Source organism: Taudactylus pleione, unplaced genomic scaffold (genome assembly GCF_031769625.1).
Source record: "Taudactylus pleione unplaced genomic scaffold, aTauple2 ptg000106l, whole genome shotgun sequence".
NCBI classification, from domain to species: Eukaryota; Metazoa; Chordata; class Amphibia; order Anura; family Myobatrachidae; genus Taudactylus; species Taudactylus pleione.
Window position 1 is genome coordinate 1,993,928 of NW_028284508.1, and position 15,117 is coordinate 2,009,044.

At 43.1% G+C, this 15,117-nt stretch overlaps 1 protein-coding gene across 1 annotated transcript in view; it reads left to right on the forward strand.

Annotated features, from left to right (window-relative positions):
* EDC4 (enhancer of mRNA decapping 4) overlaps positions 1–15,117 on the forward strand; it is a 516,382-nt gene that overhangs the window by 380,846 nt on the left and 120,419 nt on the right. The window contains exon 24 of the mRNA XM_088470908.1: positions 5,635–5,800. Coding sequence (XP_088327034.1) covers positions 5,635–5,800 — 166 coding nt within the window. The remainder of the gene's footprint in view (positions 1–5,634; positions 5,801–15,117) is intronic.

A 15,117-nucleotide genomic window follows, 5' to 3' on the forward strand; every position in this document is an offset into this window, starting at 1 on the left:
CGATGACAGATTCTGGAAACCCAAAACGTTGTAAGGTGTGGAAAAGGTGTCGCCATGATATGAGGTCAAATGCCCTTTCGACATCTAACGATAGTATGATGCTGGGCTCATGGGTGTCAGAGGCAGTTGTATGTTGAATGACAGAATTTGTTGAACATTTACTACAGAATGTTGGTCCCAAGTGAAACCTGTTTGGTCTGAGTAGATGATGGCCACTTTTAGCCTATCTGCAAGAATTTTTGTGAGCAGCATGTTATCCAAATTTAACAAGAAGATGAACCTATATGAACCTGGTAGTGATTAGTCCCTACCAGGTTTAGGGAGGACTTTGAAAATTGCAGAGTGAGTGAGATTTAGATGATATAATGTAATTAAATACAGAGACCAATGGATCACCTCTTCTAGTGCTAAGTATTTTATAAAAGTTCCTACTCAGACCACCGAACTTGGAGCTACAGATTTCAGTTATTGAATAGCTTTTGTCACTTCTGAGCGTGTAATTTTGGTTAATTACCAGCCGAGTCAGGGGATAAATCGGGGAAAGGGCAGAGATTACCAGTCAATAGGGTTGGGTGGAACAGTCAGTGAAGTTTGGGATTCTGAAGTGGACACAGACAATTAAGCACAGAGGAGGTTGAGGAAAGGTCAGCCTGAAGGGGCAATTACATTTTTGTGTGGGTGGCGATCATTTATGGCTTCAATTCAATTGTTCCGGGTGCCCATTAATTATAGCGGTCCTCACGCCCTATTAGACCAGGTTTAGCCATGTAAACCACTGGTTTAGTGCACATTTTTGCAGAAATGCTGGCAGCTATTGCGACCCAACAGAGTAACAAGAGAGTTTAGATTTATGTAAAAGGACCTCATAATTTATGTAATTTGAGCACAAGAACAGGTGAGAGCCATAAGAGGTTTTAAGAGGGTGTACAACCATAGGTGGGTGTGTGCCATTAAGAAGGTTAGAAGACGTCCTGTTTTGTTTTCAAATTCATGGAAGCGATCGTTAACACAAAAAAGGTAATTTTTGCTGTTTGATATGTGTTTGCTTAGAGGAGTGGGGTTGGATATGAGAAGTTTGAAGCTCCATATAGGATATATAATATTTTTTTATAATTATTTTTGCCCAAGACACATGGGATTATGACTCCCCATAAGACTGATTTGGCTGTTTGCCAAAATAAAAAGGTTGTCCGTCTCCGCGTGGGCAAGATAAGGTCTGTATTCCACCTATGCTGATTCAATCCTGTTAGGAAATTTGAAAGAATGAGAAAGGTGAGAGGGGTATGGCCAAAGTCTATAGGGGCCTTGATCATCAACTACATATAGTGTTGACCTACATATAGTGTTGATCAGAAATACATATCTGTTCTATATTGGCCACAGATCTCTCTGGGAAGAGTGGTTGAAATTAATATATAATCAAATTTACAGCCATGGCCAAAAGTTTTGAGAATGACACAAGTAGTGGTTTACACAAAGTTTGCTGCTTCAGTGTTTTTAGACCTATTTGTCAGATGTTACAATGGTATACAGAAGTAAAATTACAAGCATTTCATAAGTGTCAAAGGCTTTTATTGACAAATACATTAAGTTTATGCAAAGCAGTTTTGACCCTTCTTTTTCAAAACCTCTGCAATTTTTCCTGGCATGCTGTCATTCAACTTCTGGGCCACATGACTGATGGCCACCCATTCTTGAATAATCAATGCTTGGAGTTTGTCAGAATTTGTGGGTTTTGGTTTGTCCACCCACCTCTTGAGGATTGACCACAAATTCTGAATGGGATTGAGGTCTGGGGAGTTTCCTGGCCATGGACCCAAAATTTTGATGTTTTGCTCCCCGAGCCACTTAGTTATCACTTTTGCATTATGGCAAGGTGCTCCATCATGCTGGAAAAACATTGTTCGTCACCAAACTGTTCTTGGATGGTTGGGAGGAGTAACTCTTGGAGTATGTTTTGGTACCATACTTCATTCATTGCTGTGTTCTTAGGCAAAATTGTGAGTGAAGCCACTTCCTTGGCTGAGAAGCAACCCCACACATGAATGGTCTCAGGATGCTTTACTGTTGGCATGACACATGACTGACTGTAGCGCTCACTTTTCCTTCTCTGGACAAGCGTTTTTCCAGATTCCCCAGAAAATCTGAAAGGGGATTCATCCAAGAAAATAACTTTACCCCTGTCCGCAGCAGTCCAATCCCTGTACCGTTAGCTGAATATCAGTCTGTCCCTGAAGTTTTTCCACAAGAGAAATGACTTCTTTGCTGCCCTTCTTGACACCAGGCCATCCTCCAAAAGTCTTCGCCTCACTGTGCATGCAGATGCACTCGTACCTGCCTGCTGTCATTCCTGAGCAAGCTCTGCACTGGTGGTGCCCCGATCTCGCAGCTGAATCAACTTTAGGAGACGGTCCTGGCGCTTGCTGGAGTTTCTTGGGCACCCTGAAGCCACCTTCTCAACTATTGAACCTCTCTCCTTGAAGTTCTTGATGATCCGTTAAATGGTTGATTTAGGTGCAATCTTACTAGCAGCAATATCCTTGCCTGTGAAGACCTTTTTGTGCAAAGCAATGATGACTGCATGTGTTTCCTTACAGGTAACCATGGTTAACAGAGGAAGAACAATGATTTAAAGCACCACCCTCCTTTTAAAGCTTCCAGTCTGTTGTTCTAACTCAATCAGCATGACAGAGTGATCTCCAGCTTTGTCCTCGTCAACACTCTCACCTGTGTTAACGAGAGATTGACTGACATGATGTCAGCTGGTCTTTTTTGTGGCAGGGCTGAAATGCAGTGAAAATTTTGTTTTTGGGATTAAGTTCATTGTCATGGCAAGGAGGGACTTTGCAATTAATTGCAATTCATCTGATCACTCATCATGATGTTCTAGAGTATATGCAAATTGCCATCATGAAGACTGAAGCAGCAGACTTTGTGAAAACCAGTACTTTTGTCATTCTCAAAGTGTTGTGTACTACGGAGAGGTGGGTCTAATCTCTTTCAATGGCGTGTAAAGCACTCCTTACATCTATTAAGTGAAGTCTTTTAGAGAATAGAGGGAGGGTAGGAGGAACTTTTGAAGTGTTAGAACTGTACAGTAAGGGGGAGGAAATTAAATTTAAATCCCTGCATAGTATCCCCTGAATTAGTATATTCTTTGGGGGTGTAGTCATTACAAAGGATATATTTAATACATTTAAGGGAGAGTGACAAAGTGACCCTCAGGATCAGCAATGAAGGAGGATAACTCCATCTGCAAGTGTAATTTTTCCAAATTAGCTACACTTCGCACTTTGGAAGTATTTGGAGCTGCAGCTACCGTGTTTCCCCGATAATTTTGTAACCCGGTCCAAATTAAGCCCTACCCCGAAAATAAGACCTACCTGAACTCATTTTGAGCTGGGAACGCTGCAGAGACCAGCGTTCCCAGTCATGCAGTGCGCGGGTGACGTCATGACATCACCCGCGCGCTGAGGATCCTGTGCGGCCGCGCCTGCTGGTTCATGTTAGATCCAGTCAGCGCGCAGGTGAGAGCGACATCCCGGACGGCGGCGAGTCAGGTAAGTGCACTGCAATAAGGGGCACTGCTACAGGGGAGGGCCTGCATAAGCGGCACTTCTACAAGGGGGCCTGTAAGGAGGGGGCATGCATAAGCGGCACTTCTACAAGGGGGCCTGCAAGGGGGGGCATGCATAAGGGGGGGGCACTTCTACAAGGGGGCCTGCAAGGGGGTGGCCTGCATAAGGGGCACTTCTGCAAGTTGGGGTCCTGCATAAGGGGCACTTCTACAAGGGAGCCTGCATAAGGGGCACTGCTGTCAATATTAATTAATATAAGACCTACCCCGAAAATAAGCCCTATGGTGTTTTTTTTAACAAAAAAAAAAATAAGACAGTGCCTTATTATCGGGGAAACACGGTAGTACCGACCACTTTAGCATTTAAAGTTTGACTGTTTCCTTCAAACTAGATGTGTTTCTTAGAGAAATGTTTTTATTTTTTAAGTACATCCGGAATAAGGTCTTTAAATGCCATTACCGTCTTTCATGCCTTTCATGCCTATACCACGAATGAGACAGTCCTTTTTACAATATTGACTCATATATACCACCTTGTGTATATATGTTAGATTTGGCTATCCCATATTACATACTGTATGGCACATTTATTAATAGATAAAATTTTGACACTTCATATATATATATATATATATATAATCTGAAAATCAAAGGCGCTAGACCCAATAAAATTCAATAAACATAAACCATTTCAATCTAAAAACAATAAAAATCCATTCATTACACAGATATGTCCTTCCTGAGTTGCGTTGCACAGAGTGCGTGACTGCCACCGGCTCCCATGCAACTCAGCACCGCTGTGCGTCTTTTTCATTGCAATGCGAATAAGACACACAAGCAGACAATGCTGATTAAAATGATATGCATCATGTCTATGTTCTGTGTGCAACCAAGTGTGAAATCATATAATATACACAGTGGTCCGCGCTCCAGGCTCTGGTGGGTGAGTATAATGGATGTGGGGGGGAGGGGTGACTAGGGGGAAAGGATGAGGGATACAGTGGTGCTGCACGTGGAACAGGAGTACCGGATCCTGTTGGAATATGCTGAAGGAAGGAGGTACACGTGCGCTCCTAGGTGTGTTTGTGTGTGGAGGGGGAATATGGAGTGGGGGGGGAGCGACTGGGGAGGGGGGGATATGTGGGGTGATGTGTATCAGTGTGTAGCTGCAGTGTAGGTTGGTATGAGGTGTACAAATGAGGAACCAGACACTGTAAATTGAATCCAACCTGTTTATTGGTGAGGCACAATGCTCCCCAGGTGGTTCCGTGAGTGGGGTTGGGGATGGATGGGTGGTTCCGTTTGATCCTGGTCAGGGAATTGGTGGACCCTTTTAGGGGGTTTCTTGCCGTGCGGCCCTTACTTCTGCACGTCCCCTTTGCTGGACCTATGGTCTCAGTCTTAGCGGACCAGGATGTATGTGTTGCCGAGGAAGTCCTGTACAGTGGCAAATGGCGGCGTCCCGCACTGCTGGTGATGGTACCTACCGGTAGGTGTGCTGTCCCTGGTTGGTGCACAGTTGGTATGTTCTCCGGTGTGGGCCCGGTGGTTGATGGCACCCTATCCGGACAGGCGCCCGTCACTGCTCTGAGGGTTGGGATGATGCGGCGGTCCGCGTTATAGTCCTGTCCCACGTGTCCGTGGGGCTGGTGATGATCACCAATGATGTGGTGATGCAGCAGTGGTGTGCGGGGGTGTGTATTCACCAACGCGTTTCGGCCTGAAGCCTTCATCAAGGAATGAGTGTGAAATCAGAACATGGTGTGAAAACAGCCGCTTACACCGTAACATAGCATTTCGTATACAGATACACCTGCAGTCGCACACAGCACATACACATGCCACAATGAATAAGCTCGCACAGGACTAGGTGCAACTAGAAGGGCTGTTTAACGCAACTGCAGCAATAACTACAGAGAACTTATCTGTCTTGTCCAAAATCTTTTCATATTTTTAAAGTATTGGAATATCTATAAATGCTAATGATGGATTATTTTAAGGCTGTTTATAATGGAATTAATTTTAGTTTGTGATAATTTTTTATCTCCTTTTTTCAGAATATTACTGATGCCATTGGTCGAGCAATTGCTGATAACCTACATTTAACAATCCACACAGCATACAGAGAAGCTTTCCAGAGCATTGTGCTTCCTGCATTTGAGAAGGGTTGTCAGTCTATGTTCCAACAGATAAATAGCAGCTTCAAACAAGGAACACAAGAGTGTAAGTTGAGTTTTATCTATCCAATATAATTTGTATTGACTTTTTTGCTACTGTAGGTTTTGCCATCTTGATGATTTTTTTGTTCCCCTTATTGTTTTCTGCTGGCAGCAAGCAAGGGGTTTAGACTCTTTCCTTAGTCAAAATAGGTAAGATAATGTACAAAGTCTAACCTTAGTCGGATTATTTTTAGATTCACTATATTTGCATTATTGGGCCAGTAATAGACCTTCTACATCCTAGATGTTTGGTATTTCTGCTGCTGATCCTTCTGCACATGATTAACCATTTAACTGACAATTGTTTTTCGTCAAAACTGCACAGAAATAATTTTTTTCATTTTAGTTTTAGATTATTTAAAAAAAATTATTTAAATATTTGTTTAGAATTATAACTAGGGGATGTTATGCGCCCCAACCCCTGTGTCCATAAGCCCCCATTGAAATTACATTTCCCGCCCCCATCAAAAATGACCCTCCCAGTGTAAATAAATCCACAGCAATATTAACCCCCCACCCCTCTAGTGGTAATATGTCCCTGTGGCACAGTCCCCACCGTCACCCCCAAGGACAATGAGTCCCCAATTTAGCCCCACCCACCCTCCTCATGTGTCACTGTGTATGGAAATGTTTTCATCGATATTTCGGGGCCACACGCCCCTTCATCAGGATGTCAAGGTTCTTGACATCCTGATGAAGGGGCGTGTTGCCCCGAGAATTTCGATGATTCTTCATTAAACAACAGTACTGTTTATACCATATTGAGAGGTCTCTGAGTACCGCCTTCTTGTTCTTTTATATGGTGGGGATGCTGTTCCCTATGAGGAAGGCACAGGAGCAGGTATTGTGCATCATTGACCCTGTGAGTGCCGGATCACTGCTGCTGTTGGGTGTGTGTGTGTGTGTGTGTATGTATGTGTATATATATATATATATATATATACATATACAGTATACATTCCCAGACAAAAATATATATATATATATATATATATATATATTAGGGATGTGCAGGCTCTGTTCTACTCGGTTCCGTTCGTTTTTTTTTTTACCGAATCTTATTGGCTATCCAAAACTCATGACAGCTGATACCCAATAAGATTCGGTAAAAAAAAACGAACGGAACCGAGTAGAACCGAGCCTGCAGATCCCTAATAAATATATATATATATATATATATATATATATATATACACCCCCCATCCTGTCAGAGTGCAGCGAAGTGGGAACTGATCATCCGTTCCCCTATTGCAGCTGATCTCTGCACACGAAAAGAGCAGTTTAATGGTGTCCCCTCATTGTACTTTTACTTTAGCCGCATGTGCCCCGGAGTGGTCAGGTAATGCACTCCTGGCTGCGATCGAATCTCATGTGTTAGTGCCGGGCAAGTGGTTTATTCCCTGGTCCCAAGCATGCAGTGTGGCAGTCCCTGCAGATCATGGTATCTGATATTATCTTGTGAGTTACAGGTTACAAAAACAGGACAAGCAACAGAAGGGAGACTTCACACAAGCAATGCTGATGTATCTAATGCACAACTTCTCTGCTTAACGGATTTATCTCTATTTAATTCTGGTCAACACCTTTCCTGCCTTTTGAGTTATAATTGTACATAAAACATGAACATTTTTACTATAGCAATATGGTCGGTAATATATTTTTCTAAATAATGCTTTTGTTGTGCAGATGTGCTGACAATGATATTCAACAGGAGTTGCAATGCAAAGGAGTCAGTAACTGGGCCACACAATAGTGAATCCAAAAATCCAAAGTAGCAGTAGGTAATTCAAGTCATATGTAGAGAGAATCAGTCATATGAGAAAACAAGGAGTTGTCAAGAATACACGAGGTGTGTAGGCTATCGAAAATATGAAGAGTACACAAAAACCAAAGGTTACAGGGTATCAGAAGTGCCAGAAATGCACAAAGACCAGGTGTTCAGGACATTGCAAGTACAGTATCTAGAAAACATAGATCATAGGTTATAGCAGGGGTCAGGGAACTTTTTTACCTTTTACCCCAAAATATATTTAGGTCCGCTGATGTTACCCCCTTGATTTGAAAGGAAGCAAATCATATAGTAGTGCCCCCATATAATGCCCCCCATAGTTATACTTCTGTAGTAGTGCCTGCATATGATGCCCCTGTAGTAGTGTCCCCATAGTTATGCCCCTGTAGTAGTGTCCCCATAGTTATGCCCCTGTAGTAGTGCCCCTGTAGTAGTGCACCCATATAATGCCCCTGTAGTAGCGCCCCCATATAGTGCCCCTGTCTTAGTGCCCCCCATATAATGCCTCTGTAGTAATCCTGCATATAATGCCCATGTAGTAGTGCCCCCATATAATGCCTCTGTAGTGCCGCTTGTACAAAAAAAAACACCTTAATCCCCGCTCCTGCATCCGCCGCCGTCCTGTCTGCCCGGCTGCTCCTCGGAACTATGGGAGAGACGTCATGATGTCTCTCCCATAGTGTGCATGGAGAGAGCAGGAAGCTGGAGTTCAGAAGAGAACTCCGGCTAACGCGGTGCTGCAGGGAAGGAGCCGGGCGCCCGCTGATAATAACATCTGAACAGGCGTCCGGCTTAGAGCCTCCCTATGGCACAGGGGGGGCATGCGTATGAATCATTCTATATTATAGAATGATTCATATGCATGCCCGGCTGTCCATCCATTACCCCCAGGAATTGAATTTTTACCCCATGTGGGGTAATTTACCCCTGTTCCCCGACCACTGGGCTATAGGGTATCAGATGTGAACACGAAATTAAAAAAAAAGAAAAAAAGCCTGCACAGGACTAGTATAATTTGAAATACATTATAATCACTGCTCAGGTGGGGCCCACCCCCAAATGCTCAACTATTCTGGTTGGGCCAATTCAGAGCATCACCACTTAACACTTATATTCATTGTTTTTTATCTTTGTATTTTATACACACATTTCTGTAACACACTTAATAGAGTAGCTGCCTTCATACACCTAATAATCTGTAACACTCCACTGCTATTTTTCACTAGTGTGATGCCCTGGGGTGGTTTGGCTGGGCTGGTTTGGGGTTGCCCTGTACCCCACATGTTGAACCCCAAAGTGTTATGGACCTGCCCGACAAGAGGTGACCTTGACGTTGGCCATATATATGCTAACAACCTCTTATATGATAATCAGTTGTAATATATATTTCAATTTTGAACAGTAATGATTTAATAATTGCGTAGTGCTACTGCATCCATTTCTTTTATATGTGTAATACATTTTGACTAACTCAATGATGGTACTCCGTCATCTGGGGCACTCTGTGTTTAAAGGGTAAACTATAAAGTAATTGAGAATATATATTTGAGTGCGCTCCCTGAAAGGCATGGATCCTGCATAAGGCTTTATAAATGTTTCCCTGATGATAGCCTGGGTACTCCATTTATTAAGTACAACACAGTATTAAACTAGGTGCTGGGAGGTAGTGATATTTCTGTACACCACTAAAAGCAGCTGCAAATGGGTAGCCAACCCAAGATTAATGGTGCGTACACACTGGGTGATTAAAGTGGACGACTGAACGATAACGATATCGTTATCGTTCAGTCGTCCACTTTATCGTCCATTTTTAACACAAAAAAGATGAACGATGACGACGACGCGCATTCCCGCGGGTCGTTCATCATCATCGTTCATCGCTCTGACATGCAGGCCAACCTGACGACCTCGTCAGGTTGCTGCATGTCAGGGAATGGGTGAGAGAGCCCGGCGCTGAACGATATCGCTAATGATATCGTTCAGCGGCTGTGCTCAATGTCATGAACGACATTGAGCACAGCCTGCCGGGGACACACTAGACGATATCGCTCAGGGAGCATATCGTCTAGTGTGTATGCACCTTAAAAAGACAAAGAAAATATAAGCCGCGCTATAGTGGTGTAAATTAATCACAAATGCATATGGGTTAAATACCTTATTTATTAAAAAATGTATAATATATTCTATTAATCAACATATAACATATAATTATAAGCATCCTTTACAAAAACTTATTTGCAAACTTACAGTGTACATACGAATTACATCAATCAATATGTATAGCAATCTGTGTGCGAATATATAAAAAATCTATTCATAGTTAGCTCAATGATTTGTTAAGTTCAGTCCAGAGCAACGTGAGAAAAAAAAACAGAAAGCAGTCTTTGCTAGTAAATATGTAAGCAAAATGATTGATAGAGCTGGCTTGCGACCTGCCATGTGCTCCAATACAGTCACTCACCGCCAGTATCCAACCACTGTGGTATAATAAAGGGGCAAACGGAGCTGGCTTGGGGTCTGCCAGATGACATTCCTATGCGATTGTATTTCCTGATACCTCCAGTATACACTCTCGCTGGTCTCCAGATATTGAGATGTGTAGTAATGAGGGGGCCAGCGGAGCTGGCATGCGATCTGCCAAATGTAGCGCTGATGTGACTAAGACCCCCCTGGTCTCATGAATACTGTATCTCTATTGAGCAGAATATAGCGTAAGCTCAGCGGTGCCACAGTATGCAAATACTTATGCTCCTGGATAACTGCACACCAGTGTGTATACGGTCATGGATAGCAGCAGGTAGGAACAATGACTTTCCCAAGCACACCTTCTGACCTGTTTCTTCCGACAAAGGGATTCTTTCAAAGGAAAATAGGTGAAAAATACAAAAAAATCCCATGTTGTCGCACCGCTGAGATTACACTACATTCCGCTCAATCGAGATAAATTTTAATATCTATGGATTGCCTGTTTGTTTTGTTCTGCTTGCTTATAGCAGCTTTCTTGATTAACGTGGTGGAATTAAGTCAAAAGGAGTTTAACAGCTCATGCTTTAAAAAATGTTTTTAAGTAAGCTATAAGTTTGTGTCCACTTATACCTGTGGCAATATGTAAAAAATACATATTATTTCACATGTAAAATAATATGTACATTTACTTTACATACAGTATAAAATGACCTATAAATGCGCACTTGGAGCAGGTGTTCCGATATGTAAAAGTCTGTCAGAATTAAACATATCACCATATTAGAAACTTGCATAAAAGTTCTGATTTAATTCATTGTGATGTGCCAGCAAACTTCACGTGATGTTTGCCTGTGCAGCTCTATGGGGGTGCAAAGAAAAACTTGTGGTGTTGCTGTCCACCATGTTCTTTTTTGGCATTGCACCTCCTGTCCATTGTGCTGAATTGAATTCAAATATTCTGTATATTTTAAAACTTTGAGTCTCCTGCTCACTGAGCAGGCAGTTAATGGTGTAGTGGATATTCAGGATTCATAGGTTTATTGTTATGGTAATAGAAAGGACGCTAAGAAATAAAAGCTTGTTCTGGCTTTGTTCAGCCTAACACAAATTTGTAGCTTAAACAAAGATGTTGGGTTGAAATCTCAGGATTGGATAGGAAAATCTTTTACGAGGATCACTTCAACCAAAATATATTGTGCCTCCCTGGTACTAGAGTTTGGCATATGATGAACTGTGTTAAATTGTTGGGTATAAATGAGCTTAACCCTGCAGTCTTGGTTTGTATTGGTACCAGTGACAAAAAATGGAAGATTGATGGCGCAATCCTAGAAAACAAAAATCTGTATAGGAAACTAAGCTGTAAACTGAAGATACTGTAGTGCAATATGGATATATTCTCAGGAATAATGCAAAAGCCATGCACACAGACAAGACAAGACTTGGTGAAGGTCTATGTATAATTGTAGATTGAAAGCACTAGCATTTAGTGTCAGTCACCTTTATCCAGAGCCTGTAAGTCATTATTGTGTATTATAAGGTGCACAGACTGAAGAAAGGGTGGTATAATTAAGGGGATGTTGTTAGCATGCCGGGGCTCAGGATCCCAAAGGTTGGAATACCAGCTCTGGAATCCCGACGGTAAGTGCTAGGGTTAAGCTGGGTACACACTAGGGTGATGGATCGGCCATATGGCCAATCCGTCATACTATCTGACGATTAGTAAGTGCATATACACTCACCAATCGACAGCCTGGACAGGCATTTACATGTGCACGCCCAGTTGAGATGTCAGTCGCCGGCGGCCTCTTCAGCAAGTGAACAGACGGTCGCTTGACCCATCCGTACACACAGCACGATACACCAATATATCTGCAGATATATTGGGCATAGGCTGTGCTGCACAGCAGACATGATGTCTGTGAATGACGTCGTATAGACATATAGTCTGTACTCACTGGCTTAAGCACACATGATATATTGGCCGTTTAAATGAACAGCAATATGTCGGCCAGTGTTTACCCAGCATTAGGTTGTGGGAGAGCAGAGCCAGCCCTTGGCATAGGCATTATAAGCAAATGCCTGGGGCGACTCAGAATGCTAAGGGCATTCCATGGCTGAGCTCTGCCTGTCTCCCCCCCCACCCCCTGCTGCCTCTGGGGCCACCTCCAATCGGGCAACGCAGCGGATGGCCAGGCCGGTCATGTGACCGGGATCCGCATCCGCCCGGCCCTTAGTCAGAATGAGCTTCTGCATAGAATATAATTCTGACAGTCTACAGGAGACAGTGGCGGATCCAGGGGGAGGGGGCGATTGGAGCGATGGCCCCCTTCCTAGCACGCACAGACCGCATCATGCATTGAGCTGAGCAATCTGTGACAGGCTCCGATCACAGCACTGGCTGAACGCAGACTGCTCAGCTCAATGCACGATGCGTACTGTGCGGTAGCCGGAGGCTGGAGTTCTCTTCTGAACTCCAGCTTCTGGCTCTCCCCACGGGCACTATGGGAGAGACGTCATGACGTCTATCCCATAGTTCCGAGGAGCAGCCTGGCGGACCAGAGGGCGGAGGAGGCAGGAGCGGATTTAAGGTAATTTTTTTTTGTGTGTGTATATCAGCGGCTATAAGGGCACTGCAGGGGGCATTACTAAAAGGGCACTACAGGGGTCATTACTATAAATATAGTATATTTATATATATATATATATATATATATATATATATATATATACACACACACATATATACATTCAGCCCGGCACTCTGGATAAATTTACTGGTAATCTCAAGCGTGTCCTCCTAGGATACAAATTCCTATACAAGCTGAACAGCCCCTCAGGAAAAAAACAGGAGGCACTCCTCAGCAGTTGTAACAAAGTGATATATTGTCACAAATCACATAGGTTCTGTTGATGTTTCAAGACCCATTGGTTTTTTCATCAGGACATGTCCTGATGAAAAGACAGATGGGTTTTAAAACGTCGACAGCACCTACTGAGGAGGGCCACCTGTTTTTTTCGTGAGGGACTGTTCACCTCGGTATGGTAAGTTGTTGGGGGGTACCAGTCAAAATTTCGCCTAGGGCACCAAATGGGCTAGGGCCGGCTCTGTAGGAGGGGAGGGTTAGGATTAGGCTGCAGGAAGGGACAGCTGGGGTTAGGCTTCTTGAGGGGCGGGTTAGGGGGAGGGTCAGAATACTTGCCAACTTGCGTCGGGATGTTGACCATCGGAATTCCAGGGCCGGCATTGTCACTGTCGGGATTTTGACCGCCCAGGATCATGTAGCCAACCCTAATTAAGGCACTTGTAAGGCCTTACCTTCATTATGCAGTTACATTTTTGTAAAATGTTTTGGAACTGCAAAAATTGTAGTGAACCGTAGCTATATTAAAAAATAGCTATAGAAAATGTCAGTTATAAACCAAGACTGTCCATGTTATGTTTACTCATACAAGAGAAGATTAAAGGAGTAAATTATGGTTGTGTATACATATCCTAAATTATGTGCCAATCTGTTCAGTTTAAGGTTCCCACAGAGTATATAAAACCACCCTATATGGCTGTAAAAAAAATAGATGCATGGCCTGATCTTGAATCTGATGCAGATGTGTCCTTGTTTCCGTCTGGTTGGGTGCGGGATGCCAGCACTCTGGATCCTGGTGGTCAGAGACCGAACACCGGCATCCCGAAAATAAGATACCGACACCTGTCGGTAAGTATCTTAACCCTAAACCTAACCCTCCCCCAACCCCAGTACTTACCGTTGGGATGCTGGCGGTCAGCATGCCGGGGCCGGGAGTTTGACTCTTGTTGGGATTCCGGTGCTGGCATCCTGACTGCCAGGACATAAACTACCTCCCGTTTACATCTTTTGCAGTTGTGTGTGCAACTTTATGCTAATAGTACTATGACAAAACAAGGGCTAGCCACTGCCCTATAACCCCACACCTCATGTTTTACAGTACTGTGACACATTCAGATATTTTTATAGCCCTGGTCGCTTTGCAGATTTTGCCATTTTGGCTTATGGTAAACTGTTCCATCTCAGATGCAGGTCTTTGTGACCTAGTCATTATTGTTATAAATGTTATCAGTATTCTGCTTGTCATAGGTAATGCTGTTTAATAGGTAATATTGTAATATGTTGGATTTTAAAATACTAATGGGCATATTCAATTTGGAGTGAGAAGTCCGTTGCCGGAGTTTTCGCTGTCATCGGAAGTTTTGCCAGTGATAAAGTATTGCGCTTGTCCCCACTATTCTCCATATTCAATTTCATTTTGGTGAAAACGGGACCCGTTGAAAAGGAAATCGCCGAAAAGTCCTGTAATTTTTTTGGAAATCAGCATGACACCCCCCAAAAGATGCTCTGACATGGGGGATCACTATGGGTACTCCTGAATAGCCCTGCTAAAGGTATGTGTGGTCTTTAAACGGTCTCAATAGGTGCTATATAGAGTCTTAGGGAAAGTGGTGAGGAATAGCATTTAGCAATTTTTTGGGGGGAAAATAAGTTGTCCCATCAAATTTGGGGTACATGAAAAATTGGTTATAGCATATTTTAAAGTTGCTAATGTGAATTTTATAAAATTGTGAAAAATCCACCTGTCGCAACCACCTGCAATCAAAAAAACACCTGCCGCAGTCTTGAGGACCCCCCCCGAGTCTATTTCGCTAGTTTAGAAGCTTGTCCCCCAATTTTTTTTATCATCGCTTCCAAAACGAAAGTACTTTTTTGGGGTGTCTTTGAGTGTTTTTTAAAAAATGTTGGACACCGATTACCTTTGGGGACCTGTCCCATAAGTGCTGGGTGGTTTTTTTTAAGGTTTGTACCCCCAAAACCCCAATTCTACACTTTTTTCACCACCTATTCAAAGATGATACTTTATTGCGGGGTTTGAACCTCTGACTTTCCGCACCGGCTAAAAGTCGGGGAAATTGAATATGGGGATAAGTGAAAAATGCAAAAATTATGTTATCGGCGAAAAATTATCGCTGATGACGGCTTTTCGCTCCATATTGAATATGGCCCTAAGTTGTTATACATCAGATGCGACCACACCAAACC